The 14,609-nt window shown below is 36.6% G+C and overlaps 1 protein-coding gene and 1 long non-coding RNA gene across 8 annotated transcripts in view; one reads left to right on the plus strand and one right to left on the minus strand.

Annotated features, from left to right (window-relative positions):
* Positions 1–14,609, minus strand: part of FGD4 (FYVE, RhoGEF and PH domain containing 4) — a 253,092-nt gene that overhangs the window by 176,114 nt on the left and 62,369 nt on the right. Inside the window, exon 1 of one of the 6 annotated variants that reach the window (XM_058743136.1) lies at positions 6,109–6,284. The exons of the other annotated variants lie outside the window; for them this stretch is intronic. Coding sequence (XP_058599119.1) covers positions 6,109–6,118 — 10 coding nt within the window. The 5' untranslated portion in view covers positions 6,119–6,284. Of the gene's footprint in view, positions 1–6,108; positions 6,285–14,609 lie in introns of those variants that run through there. 6 annotated transcript variants of the gene reach the window in all.
* LOC131519783 (uncharacterized) overlaps positions 1–14,609 on the plus strand; it is a 56,403-nt gene that overhangs the window by 2,923 nt on the left and 38,871 nt on the right. The window lies entirely within an intron of this gene.

Below are 14,609 nucleotides of genomic sequence, written 5' to 3' on the forward strand. Positions count from 1 at the left end.
TTGCTAGGGAGAGGATCAATGTCATTTTTGGTTTAACTCATGTAAAACCACAGGATTTATGGTTTTAAAGCATCATGTCTAGGAACAATACAGCCCACACTTACTTAACACCCAACATGATTTATATGATCACCAAGGAAACCCTGAGACCTTCCTAATCATATATAGTTTCACAAACACAAGAAATTTAAGTGTTTTCATTTCAGTAGGGTGTACACATTTTCTGAAATGAACTAGAAGATCAAAATTCCTTACCAAAGAAAGAAAATAAAAAGCTGTTAGATTTCTCAAGGGAAGAAACTTCCCTACTTAGTACCATGTCATCCAATCAATTCTATTTAAGAAACATTTACCAGGAATGTTATGTCACATGCAGATAATAAAAAGGGGTTCGAAAGCTATTCCTTGCCCTCACAGACGTCACAGTCTAACATACTGGTTCTTAAAATGTGGCTCCTGGGCCAGCAGCATCATGGTATTCTCTGTTAGAAAACTTTTAACTGCCAACTCAATTTCTTTAGTAGACTGAAGGGCTAGTCAAATTTCTATTTCTTCATGGTTTATTCAGTTTGTCTTCCAAAGAAATGTGTCTGTTTTATCTAAGTTGTTCATATTAACCACTTATTATCCTTTTAATGTCTGTAACAATCCTGATATTGGAATTGTCTCATTCTTGATCAGTCTCAACAGGGACTTATCAATCTTACCATTACTTCAAGGAAGCATTTTATTTTCTCTATTGTCTGTTCTCTAGTGCATATTTTTCACTTTTATATTTTTTATGCCTTTCTATTTACTTTTGGTTTAATTCCCTCATTTTCTAAATTCTTCAGGTAGAAGCTCAGATCATTGATTCTAAAACTTCTTTTCTAATGTAAGCATATAAAGCTGCATATATTTTTCCAGTTTTATAGTTTTTTAATGGCAGAAGAGTATTACAATACCAATTATTCCATCATGGCCAGGACCAAAATTCTTTCACGGAACTCCTTCTTAGTGCTTACTTAAAAATCAAATTAAGAACCAATGTGGGTGGGGGCTGTGCTAAATTGGTGATAGGCAGACATTGTTGGGATGAGCACAGGGTGTTATATATAAGTGATAAATCACTGGGTTCTAATCCCAAAACCAATACTACACTATGTGTTAACTAACTTGAATTTAAATTAAAAACAACAACAACAACAACAACAACAACAACAACAACAACAACAAAATAGGGGCACCTGCATGGCTCAGTCAGTTAAGCAACCGATTCTTTATTTTGGCTAAGGTTATGATCTCATGGTTGGTGGGAAAGAGCCCCAAGTTGGGCTGTGCACTGACAGCATGGAGCCTGCTTGGGATACTCTCTCTTCCTCTCTCTCTGCCCCTCCCCACTTGCTCATACATATGCTCTTGCTGTCTCTCAAAATAAATAAGTAAACTTAAAAAAAAAAGAACCAATGAAATAAACCAAATGAGGGGGGAATAGGTCCCCACTATGGTGAACATGTAAGTTTATTGAGCACATACAGAACTCATCAGAGAGTATGGCTGAAGAACTGTGTTTTCAGTGAACAATTCCTCTGATACTTGCTTTCAATCCAGTGAGAAGAGCTATAATCCAAACCTCCATAATTTTCAGTGTAAAGAAATTTATGGGAAAAGTGCAGCTAGGCAGATTTTGCCTCAAAAACTCACATACACACCACTTGCACCCAGCAATGCAAACCACTTCCTTTTCCTTCCCCTGCAGGGATGTATATACCCCAACAGCTGCCATTCCATTAATAAAAACCTTTCCAGGACTGGTAAATTCTCAACTCTTTCCTACAATACGTACAGAGCACTATACTAGGTGAGATGTGATGAAATACAAAGCATAATCCATGCTCGAGACAATTTAAGGAAAACAACAAAAAGAATTTGGGGTGGTTTGGATTCTGTAAATGTCAAATGTCAGAATTCTCAGTCAAAACTGTACCACAAAATTGCCACTGAGATACAGTGAGCAAAGGACAGTTTTTTCGGTAAATGGTGCTAAGTCCAATTGATATCTACATGGCACAAAAAATAAATCTTGACCCCTACCATACATCTTTTACAAAACATCCATTTCAGAGCAATCATAGACCTAAATATGAAAGGTAAAACAATTATAAACAAATAAACAATATGCTTCTATAAATACTGTAGGAAATCGTCTTTACTACCTTCAGATAGGCAAAGGCTTTAAAAAAAACACAGAAACCTAACTCTAAAGGATAGAACTGAAATTGAGCATTGCTCATCAAAGGACACCAGTAAGTATAAAAAAGAAAGCATTACAGGAAAAACAAGTATTTATAAGTGAGTGCTCAAAGAACCAGTATTCAGAATACATAAAGAATGCAGACCAAAAAAAAAAAAAAAAAAAAAAAGACAATCCAATTTTTTTTTTTTTAAATGGGCAAAAGTCTTGATTGGGAACTTCACCAAAGAAGGTCTCCAATAAGCATATAAAAATGATTAACCATCAGAGATATGTGAATTAAAATCACAAAATGATACCACTGGTCACCTGTCACATGGCTAAATTTTTTTAAAACCTACGGAGAATACTGGCAAAGAAGTGGAACACCCAGAATATTCACACACTACAACCAGTATGGAAAACTTTTAGGCTAACATCTCCTAAAGTTTAACGGATGCCTACCCCATGACCCAATAACTCCACCAAAAGACATGTACAAAATGTTCATAGCACCATTCATCATAATAGTCAATGCCCGTCAATGGCAAAATGGAAATAAACTACTAATCACAATGAACAAAATTACTGCTACAGTGTGCAATGGATTGGCCACAAGCTTTGGAAATGAATGATCTTGGACATGAATTTCAGTTTACCATGTAGGACTAAATATGCAGATATGAATACAAAACCTCAAAAATCTGCTTTCTCCATCTGAAAAACAGGGTCATAACCATCTTACAAGAGAATTCTGAGGATTAGAAATAATGTGCCTATAAAGCAAAGCACTATGTCTAATAGGTGTTCAGTAAACAGTAAGACTGGGATTTAGGCAACAGCACTTCTATCACTCAGGATCAATACCAGTCTTTTTCATACATAAACTCTTTTCCTGTAAAGATAATGTTCCACCTGACCTGCCAAACCAATTTGTAGCATTGCCAACTCAGTCATTGGTGAAACTATACAAGAACCAGGTCATGGCATTTTATTATTCAGCTACTTTATAAACCCACATGCAATTGCAGCTGTCAGTTCTAATGCCAGAGGATCAAATGAGTTGGAAAGATTAAACAAATGGGCAGGAGAAATGCCAACAAGTGTATAAACTGGATAGGAGTCCAACTGGTTCAGTTACAAAGTTGATCCTTAGAGAACACTAAGTGCACTGTATGCACTCTGAAGAGAAGCACGTGCAGGTTACAATGCCCAAAAAACAAAAGAATGAAAATGGGGACAAAAGTCCCTTGTTATTACTGTGGTTATGAGCGTAATCCTGAGTCTCCTTTAGTCTTAAAAATAAGTCTATTCATACTTGTCGTTAGAGAATAAAACATATAGTCCTATAGTAAATCTCACTTTGACTTCTTTTTAATATAAAATATGTGTATACGTGTGTGTGTGTGTGTGTATAAGATCTGGTATTTCGTAGCAACCAGATCCTAAATTTTAAAGTTATAATAAATATTAGGAGAAATGGCTATTTCTAAGTATAACACATAGTCAGTAATATTTTACTCATTTATAAAGAAAAGTCAGGATATTAACTTGTATTGCCATCTAAACTAGTAAGGGGAAGGCAGAGGCAGGGCAAAGAAAAAAAATCTTCTGAAATCTTGAAATCAAATTAAAACTTTTTTTTCATTTTATTTATATTTAGAGAGAGAGAGAGCACAAGTGGGAGAGAAGGTAAGAGGGTAAGAGGGAGAGAGGGAGAGAGAGAGAGAAAGAGGGAGAGAAACTCAAGCAGGCTCCACACTCAGCACAAAGCCCGACACAGGGCTTGATCCTATGACACTGTGATCATAACATGAGCCGAAATAAAGAGTTGGATGCTTAACTGACTGAGCCACCCAGGTGCTGCTTGAAATCAAATTTTCTGATCCAAAATAACTCCTTGAAGAGTAAGGCTCCAAACTTTTATATTTTGACTTTATATTCATACACCCTAGCTAGTTCTAGTCTATTAAAATTAATTATTATGCCTATGAAGTGTTAAAAGTAAGATATAGTTAAGAAATTATGAGTATTTCAAAGTACTCTAAACTCAGTTCTATTCATTCCACAAGAAAGGTCAGTAGTCCATCTTGGTGCAAGTCAGTGACATAGGGGCTCTATACAATGGGAATGAAGAACAAGAAGCTTTTTCTTTCTTCTGTGGCTGAATTACAGGGAGAATCCCAGTCCATTTCTAACCTAGTAAAACAAAGAAAAACTTTGGCCAAAGCCTTGTGAATCTGTTTTTTTCCCCAGGCACCATATTTTTATAGCCCATGCTTGATTTATTTTGTTGCATGGATCTAGTTTTCCATTTACATGAGGTTGTACATAGAAGAACCAACCTTAGTTAGGGGAGTCCTCTTTCAGTTTTCTTCAATGAACCATTTATTTGCAAAAGTTCTACAAATTCCACTCCAGTTTATTTCTCTAAATAAAGCAATGCCCCCCACCTTTGAAAAACAGCAAATGCATAGACACAGAAGTAAAAGTTTAAAAAAATGTGAGATCCGTAAGTTTAAGCCAGCATTGCACCCAACACATTTGTTTAAAATCCTAATTCAGTGTTTTTCCTTAAAATTCTAAGGTCAGGCTATATGATAAATCAAGAATATAAGTACAGTGAGATTTCCCCCACCCCAGGCACTTTGCAAGATAGTCTTTAATTAAATATGATGGTGTCCTCACTTATTTATAATCCAAAATATTGAAAAAAATTTAAATATCTAACAATAGAGGGCATGTTAACTAAAGTAATACTTTTTAACAGAATCATACAACTATTGAATTTTTACTAAGAATTTTTAGTAACATGAGATAATTCCATGTTACATGGGAGGGGATCCACATAAAATAGGACCCCAACTGGGGCACCTGGGTGGTGGCTCAGTCAGTTAAGCGACCAACATCGGCTCAGGTCATCATTTCACGCTTCATGAGTTCAAGCCCCATGTCGGGCTCTGTGCTGACAGCTCAGAGTCCGGAGCCTGCTTCAGATTCTGTGTCTCCTTCTTTCTCTATTCCTCCCCTACTTGTGCTCGGTCTCTCTCTCTCTCTCTCTCTCAAAAATAAATAAAGATTTTTTAAAAATTTAAAAAAATAAAAATAGGACCCCAACTCTGTAAAACAGATACAAAGAAACATACATCAAAATGTTGGCAATAGTTACACCTAGACGTTCATTTTCTTTCTTATCAAGAAAAATCTGTTTCAAATTGTTTTTCTGAACAAATACATTTACTTAAATTGGCTTTTCAGTTAACTACAAAAGACCAGGAGAACATTATAGTCCCAATGACAGAAGGATCTAGTCAACTGGACTTAAGATCCTAGTATGTAATTTCAAGAAATCCTTAAACTTGCACATTGCCAATGTACCTTGCTTATGTTTTAGTAGTAGAGAGAATTTTATTCCCAAATAACTGATGACTAAGACAATATTAAGTACACAAATAAGTTCTAAGAAATTGACTAAAGTATAGTTTTTATGTATTAGAAACCAAAGAAGGGAGGAAATGGAAATTAGAAATAGAAGGAAAAAGCTTAACATAAAAAGTCTCAGATCAGAAAGGTCAACAGTTTCACTCAAAGCACAGCTTACATTCACCACTCTCAGAGAACATTGCTATGCCATGAATCCTACAGAGAAAGGCCATTACCTCAAGGAATCATATATGGACCATAAAGTACATTATGTCCTAAAACCACACCACAAAACCATTCTAAACAAGAGCCGTGATAATTTCAGTAGTGAAAAAATGACTTATCATTTAATAGTAATCAAAAAGACAAAAACCAGTTACTTCATCTACTCACCTACTTTGTATGTTCAAAACTTCACATGTTTTTAACCTGAGATACCTCGGAAATAGAAATTGCAAAAATAAAATACTCACAGCCCCCCATAAAGGATCTCTTTCCAACAACATCCAGTGCTGCCTTTTATTCTTCTGATCAATCATACTTATTTCCCGCTTGTGGAGGAATTATTTGTATCTATAATTTATGGGTAAAACCTACAGGTCTGTATTTAGACACCAGACACGCACACATCCTCCATTTGACATGAAGAACTAACTAATGGGAAGTGCAGAACTAGGTTTCATAACTCTTCTAGCACTGATGCAGCTTCAAAGACCTACGCAAGTACGGCATTTCAAAATTCCATGAAGGTATTTCAAAATGCAGTGAGAGAGCTCTTCAATACTATGGTGGAATGGGAAGGATGGGCCCAAGGACATGTGATTTTACTGTAGTTACAGCCTTTAGATTTAAAACAGACTATCCTTTAAAAATAGGTTTTAAATGGTCTTAGAAATTGTTTTCATATTCATTAGAAGTCATAAGAAATGTCGAATAGCGAAAGACAGTGAAAGAGTGTTTAAGCTCTCTGCCTCTCTGGAGCAAAAGACCCTTCTATTCCTTTCCTAGGTCACCTAACAATCCCAAATAACTTCATAAAAGCATCAGGATTTTAAAGGAGATAAGGGGCAGGGGGCGGTACCTAGATGGCTCAGCTGGTCGACCATCCAACTCTTCATTTCGGCTCAGGTCACAATCTCAGTTTGCAGCTTCGAGTCCCACGATGGGCTCTGTGCTGACAGCATGGAGCCTGCTTGGGATTCATTCATTCATTCATTCATTCATTCTCTCTCTCTCCACCTCCCCTCTCTCTGCTCCTCCCCCTATTCGCTCGTGTGAACTGTCTCTGTCTCAAAATAAACTGTAACTAATAAAAAATAAAGAAGGAAAGTTGTGAATGAGCAAATTTCTCATCCTTGCCACATTTATAAGGGAAAATTACTGAAGTCCATGCTTTAGTTCATAATTCACACAGACATCTCAAACACCCAGGGGCGCCTGGATGGCTCAGTTGGTTAAGTGTCCAACTTCGGCTCAGGTCATGATCTCGCAGTTTTTGAGTTCAAGCCCCATACTGGGCTCTGTGCTGACAGCTCACAGCCTGGAGCCTGCTTCAGATTCTGTGTCTCCCTCTCTGCCCTCCCCCACTCACACTTTGTCTCTGCCTTTCTCAAAAATGAACAAACATCAGAAAAAATTTAAAAACACCTAATTGTTTATTACAACATGAGTTGAGCATTTACATAATAATCCCAGTGTTAATTTCTGTTTCATGTACTATTTAGATGTTGTTGTCAGCATCAAAGTCTAACACCAAGACTAAGTTCACTTCGCAATATCACTTTTTCAAACTACTATGTCTCTGAAAGAATGACAAACTGAAAATCGTAGATTACCTTAAAGAATTTGATAATACTTGAGGAAATTTTGATGCATAGAAAAAGCATTTAACGTAGCTTATGAATCAACAAGTGCAATCATGGAGGAAACTACTTGGCAAAATACATTAAAATCACAAAGTCTTAGAAATTTAGAAAACTGAGGTCAAGGGTGCTAAGGTAGGTGTAGACATACTGACATCAGGGAGACAAGCTATAAACATTCCAGATCTTCTTACAGACTTTTTTTAGTACATTTCTGAATTAGTTCTTTCTCAAACATGCTGTTTTCTGGTGTACTTTCAAGGAGTGGTGATTTTCAGGGCAAGTCACCTACTGGCAACAATCTCTTGCTGTCAGTGAATATTATTATCAGCTTTGAAAGCTGATCTCTATGAAGTGAAAGATAAAGAGAAATGGCATGTTCATACAGTAGTGGTGGTATCCAACTGAGGACGAATGCTTTGCAAACGTCACCGATCCAAGCCACCCTCCCCACCCAGATCAGCCAAGGGTTGGGGTGTCCTCTGCAGAGTCAGGGTAGGTTTGCACAGGAAGTGTTGGTGTATGTACTCAGTCTTGGGTGATGAAGTCAAATGAGGATGTCAGCATTTTTGGTTCCCTTCAAACTGACCACATGCCAGTGAACTATTGCCTAAAATTGCAACTGTCCTCCTCCACTACATTACCAAGGCCGGAAGGGTCCTAATGAGTATGGTGGCTCTGGTTCTTGACCTTTTTTTTTTCTTCAATGTTTTTAGCAGAGTAGTAAGCAAAGAAAAAAGAAAATTCGTACAAAATATTTTCTGATAATTTGACCTTGTATAATGAAGATTTTTTAAAATTAATCTTTATAATTAAGCCTTCTCATTACTATTCATTTCAGGTATTATGTGGCTGTAGTTGTAGAAACGGGTTGCAAAAATTGCACTGAAATAACATTTCTCTCATAAATGTGTGGGTTTTTTTTTTTCAGTTTGGCTGTTTATATTTTATAAAAACAGATTTATGTGTCTTGGCTTTAAATCAAGTGATTTTGATCAATTCAGTCATACTCTAGATACTAATTAAATTTGAAAGTGGCTTTAGAAACCATGATTATCAACCAATGTGTTATAAAGCTAAAATTAGTACCCTACCTCCAAAAAACATTATGGGGCTAAAAATAAATCTTTAGAAAAGCAAACAGAGCTATTTATCTGCTCCTAACACCATCATCCTATGCCATGTCTTGATGAAGTTAAAATTATCATCAGTAACTACAGCTGTATACTTATGTGTCCTTCTCATAACGACCGTAACAAAGGTGCCAGGGGCCCCATTTTACAGATCGTAAAAGTGAAAAATAATGGTAAGCAGCTCCCAGCAGAACTGTGATTCAGACCCTGCGCTGTTTAACTTCAAAACCTGGTCTCTAAAATCCAAACGTCTGCTTAGTCTCCCAGAAACTTCTTGAAATTATTAAGCTGGTACAAACTAAGAAAACTTTTTACCCTGTCTGCGCTTTCTTGTATTTAACTCCAAGCTCAAAACCTAAAAACTGTTCATACCCGGTAAACTTCCCCTTCCTACTTCATGTGACCTTTTCATAACCAAATTCCCCAAAACTTTTTTTTTAATCTACTTGGAAGCCAATATTTGACCAATGATCCTACAAAAGTAGGAAATAATTCACCCCATAGCCCACCCAAGCAATAGTCAGTTTTATCTTAGTTTGATTATTGGTCACGAAAATGGGAAGAGCACATTTGTCACTTTCTCAAGGTCACTTTGAGCTAGAAATATAATTCTGGTTTAAGGTCTGGTTGCTAAACCACGCTTCCTCTGCAATAGCGAGCTACCATTGGTAGACTGGTCGCTAAGAAATGAAAAACAACAAGAAGTATGAGATATTTCAAATATTTTTTTTTTTTTTTTTTGCTGATCTCTTTCCCTACTTGTCCCTCTATATTTTTCCCATTTCATATATATTTTATATTGTGATTATGGGAAGAAACTCCAACTGCTTTGGCAAATAAGGAAAAAGCTTATTCCTATTTCAAACATGAAGCAAAGTTTCATTTCCTTTTATTAAAATATGGTATATAGCCTCAAAAAGTATGACATTTTCAAAAAGCATCATGTTAAATCCATTTCTTCTATTTAAATTTTATTGGTACAGCCCATTATCTTTTGACTTATAACTTTAAGACAGTTCACTAAGAAACACGTAGCTACCGACACATTTGGGAATTGGCACCGTAGAGGATCTGGTCTGAACTCGCACCGCCAACTGAATTTCTGTGGTGATGGATATGTTCTGTATTTGTGCTATATAATAAGGTAGCCACATGAGCACTTGAAACAAGTAACCAGGGAATTAAGTTAACATCATTTTAGTGCATTTAAATTTTAATTTTAAAAGCAACCAGTGGCTGATGGACAGCTTAGGCCTAAGGTCTGGATATCTTTTTTTTTTTAACTTTTTATTTTGAATTATTATAGACTCACAGGAAATTGCAAAAATAGTACAGAGAGGTCCAGTTTCCCCTAATGATTACATCATATTATATTACTATAGTACAATATCAAAACCAGGAAACCGACATTGGCACAATATGTGTGTTTAGTTCTGTGCCACTTTATCACTGGTATAGATCTGCATCAGCACAACCACAATCACGACACTCAAGGATTCTGCCATCACTAAGAGCTCCTTCATGTTAGCCATTCCTAGTCATCACCAACACCTTTCTCTTCACTGTTCCTAACCTCTGGCAGCCACTATTCTGTTCCCTATTCCTATCATGTAGTCATCTACAGAACACTGTATATAGTGGAAACACACTGTGTGTGACTGACATTGGCTTGTTTCATTCAGCATAATGGTCTTAGGACCCTCTCGGGTTTTTCCGTGTATCAATAGGCTGTTCCTTTGTACTGCTGTGTAGAATTCCATAGTGCAGTTGTACTAAAGTCAGTTCAGCCATTCACATGTTAATGACCATTAAATTACTTAGTTTTTGGCAACGACAAATAAAATTGCTATGAACATTCTTGTACGGTCTTAGTGTGGATCTAAGTTTTCACTTCTCTGGGATAAATGCTCAGAAGTACGACTGCTAGATTGTATGATGAGTGTCCCCACGTGCCTATCCTCATTTATCATCTGAATATCTTCATGTTGTTTGCCCATTTTCTAGTGAGATTGTTAGGGTTTTCGTTTTCCTATTCAGTTTTGAGAGGTCTTTATATATCCTAGATAGAGTTCTTTGTCAAACATTGGGTTCTCAAATATTTTTTCCAGCCTGTAGCTTGTCTTTTTGCCATTTTAACAGTCACACAGCCAAAAGTTTTAAACTGATGAAATCCTACTTATCCATTTTTTGCTTTTATGATTTATGCTTTTGGGATCATGGTTAAGAACTTTTTGGTAAGTCCTAGGTCTAGAAGATTTTCTCCTAGGTTTTCTTTTAAAAGTTTTATAGTTATGGGGCAGCTGGGTGGCTCAGTTGGTTGAGTGTCTTGACTTCGGCTCAGGCCATGATCTCACAGTTCGTGAGTTTGAGCCCCACGTCGGGCTCTATGCTGACAGCTCAGAGACTGAAGCCTGCTTCGGATTCTGTGTCTCCTTCTCCTTCTGCCCCTCCCCACTCACACTCTGTCTCTCTCTCTCTCTCTCAAAAATAGACACACATTGTTTAAAAAATTTTTTAAAAAGTTTACAGTTTACGGAGCCTGGAGCCTGCTTCCAATTCTGTGTCTCCCTCTCTCTCTGACCCTCCCCTGCTCATGCTGTGTCTCTCTCTGTCTCAAAAATAAATAAACGTTTACAAAAAAAAAAAGTTTACAGTTTTATGTCTTACATTTAAATTAATGACTTATTTTGAGTTAATTCACATATATAGTCTAAGGTTTAGGTCGAAGTTATTTTTTTTTCCATAGATATCTAATTGCTCTAATATTATTTGTTTAAAAGACACACTGTATTACTTTTGCACCTTTAGCAAAAGCCCCCTACTTGTGTGGGGCTAATTCTGGGTTTTCAATTCTGTCGCACTGACCTATTTGTTTCTCACTCTGACAATATCAGTCTTGATTACTGTAGCTACATAATGTCTTAGAGTGATTCTCCCCGCATTATGCTTCCTTCTCAAAACTGGGTTTTTTTTTTTTAATTTTTATTTTTTAGCTGTTTTGGTTACTTTGCCTTTCCATGTAAATTTTTAGAATAATCTTATCTACACCCATAAAAAATCTTGCTAGCATTTTAACAGGAACTGTATTAAACCTACATACAGCAATTTTGGAGAACTGTCATCTTTATTAAGAGTCTTCCAATCCACGAACACAGTATGTCTTAGATTTTTATTTCTTTCTTTTATTTCTGTCATCAGCACTTTGTAGTTTTCATGGGTATATCTTTTAAAAACAACCCAAACAATGACCCAGAAATAGCTTATAAATGCTACCAAAATAAAAAGTGATAGGCCAAACAGGTTTTGGAAATCAAAGAGATCTGGAGTAACTAAAATTAAAAATCAGGAATCGCATAAACACATTTATTTGGGGCAAATAAGCAGCTTTTGCTGAAAGGCTGGCTTCACATAATTTACAAAGAAATAAAAAGGCACCACAGGGAATTTTGCAAGTAAAACTGTAAAAAGGACAGATTGGAAGCTTAAAGGATAGAGTACATACCCTCTAGTTATATGCAGCACTTCTTCCCTTTTTTTTTGATTATATTTCTTCTATGTATCAAACCTGTGCATTACATGTGCACGTTATCGTCTTCTAAACTGTTGGTCATGAGTATCATGCCAGGCAAGTTTGACAATGGCATCTAGAAGGATTCTTCTAAACACATGTATCATGTCATCTTATCCATACTATCCATAATTTCCCTCCTGAATAGGTCACTCCACCAGACTTGGTAGGGTATGAGGAGAGTAAGGAAGACAAACATAAAGAGAAGAATCAAGGAAAGAACAAAAAAGGAGGAAGTACATTACTAGTCAACTTGACAACTACTTACATGTAGGAGAGTGAAAAACTAAAAGTAGGGAAAGTAGTGCTGCCCCATTTTTACAAATGATCAAATTAGAGAAAAAATATTCAACTTATGTTTAACAATATCTTATCAGTATTATTAAGATAATGTACAACCCAAACCAGAGGTGCGTGGGTGGCTCAGTGGGTTAAGCGGATCCAACTCTCGATTTCGGCTCAGGTCATGATCTCACGGTTGTGAGATTGAGCCTGGTGTCGGGTTCTGTGCTGAGCATGGAGCCTGCTTGGGATTCCCTCTCACCCTCTCTCTCTGCCCCTCTCCACTCACTCACTCAATCTCTCTTTCAAAATAAATAAACATTAAAAAAAAAAAAAGATTACAACCCAAACCAAAAGCATTCAATCAAATGTTCAATTCTAAGTAAAAATAGGAACTAAAGGTCAAAGATTTAATACCAGTCAGATTCTATTAATTTTAAAATACGCCTCTAAGGCGTATTTAAACTCTGTTGAATCACTATTGTAATAAAGCACTAAGTCTGATTTTTTTTTTTTTTTTTTTTTTTTGGATGGAGTTCCAATGTGGATAGAGAAAAATTTACTAACATAAGTGCTTTACACATTCAGGAAGCCACTTATGAGCCTGTATGAGCAAACTTCATACATAATTTGGGTGAATAAGCAGAACCAGAGGGAGTTTCTGCCATCGGTCTTGTCCTCTCTTACCAATCTGGAAACAGCTGCAAAAGCTCCAAATGGTAGAAAATCTTGGGAATTTTCCCCCCACTATTCACTTCTGCCTTTACCACAATCATTTCTACAATGCAGTGAGTTTGCCTTTCATTGTTCACAACTCCTGAATAGTATTTAGTCCTGACTCTAGGGAGGAAAGTCTATAGAAAGGGGTTATTTCTCTGCCTTTGGTAATATATAAGACAACCTTTACCAAAAACAACTAGCTCAATTTTCAGACCAATTAAAATATATAAATGCATTCAGACATCCCTGTCACATACAAATCTTGGCATAACCCAAGTGCTAAAGACTATATTCTGTTAATGAGTTTAATTCCATGGGGAAAAAAAAATGACTTTTGTCAACCAGTGAAATACAACATTTAAAATCTCCACAGGGGTGCCTGGGTGGTTTAGTCAGTTGAACGTCCGACTCTTGATTTCGGCTCAGGTTGTGATCTCAGTTTGTGGGTTCAGGCCCCGCATCAGGCTCTACGCTGACAGAAGCAGAGCCTGCTTGGGATTTTCTCTCTCCCTCTCTCTATGCCCCTTCCTGACTTGCACTCTATCTCAAAATAAACATTTAAAAAAATATAATTTCCACAAACACATTGAATTCTACTCCTGTTAACTAAAACTTAAATTAAAAAAAAAAAAAGAAAAATCTGATGAGGTTTTCCCACTGCTTTGATTAAAACACACATACACAAGTAAAATTTTTAAATAATAATAAAAAAATAAAATTTCCACAAATATTGAGAGGCTAGTTATATGTAAATGTTTCTCTTAGCCTCCTTCCAAAGCTTGAAACTTTCTCCAACTAACAATTACTTTTCACCAATTTATAACTTAAGCCAAGAGTGCCTTTTCAATACTACAAACAAACAAACAAACAAACAAACAAAATATATCCCTAACAGACTGGAGCGGGTTGATGACAGCCTCAAATTCTTTGCCACTATTTTCATACCAAGAGGCAGGGTCATTTATCACCTCTTTGAATGACTCCATCCAACAGAAAAGAACAGAAATGACATTGCACCAGCTCTGAGCTAAATCTTTAAGAGGTCTGGCAACTTCTGCTTCCTTCTTTTTAGAGTCCAGCTGCCACATTATGAGAAAGTCCAAAGAGACACATGCATGAGAAAGGCCTCCATGGAGAGAATGAAGGTCCAGCTGACAACTCCAGCTAAGATCACAGCTGACAGTCAACAGTCAACACCAAGTTGCCAGCCCTGTAAGTGAGCGACCTTGGAAATAAATCTTCCAGCTCTAATCACGCTGTCCCAGCAAACAGCACATGGACCAGAAAGGAGCCATCCTTACCAAACCCCAGCCAGATCCCAAAGCTGTGAGCAAGAAAATAGTTGTTGCCTTAAGCCATGAAATTTGACGGTGATTTGTTAGGCAAAATTTGGTACCAGAAGTGGGACT

The sequence above is a fragment of the Neofelis nebulosa genome, chromosome 8 (assembly GCF_028018385.1).
Source record: "Neofelis nebulosa isolate mNeoNeb1 chromosome 8, mNeoNeb1.pri, whole genome shotgun sequence".
Lineage (NCBI taxonomy): Eukaryota > Metazoa > Chordata > Mammalia > Carnivora > Felidae > Neofelis > Neofelis nebulosa.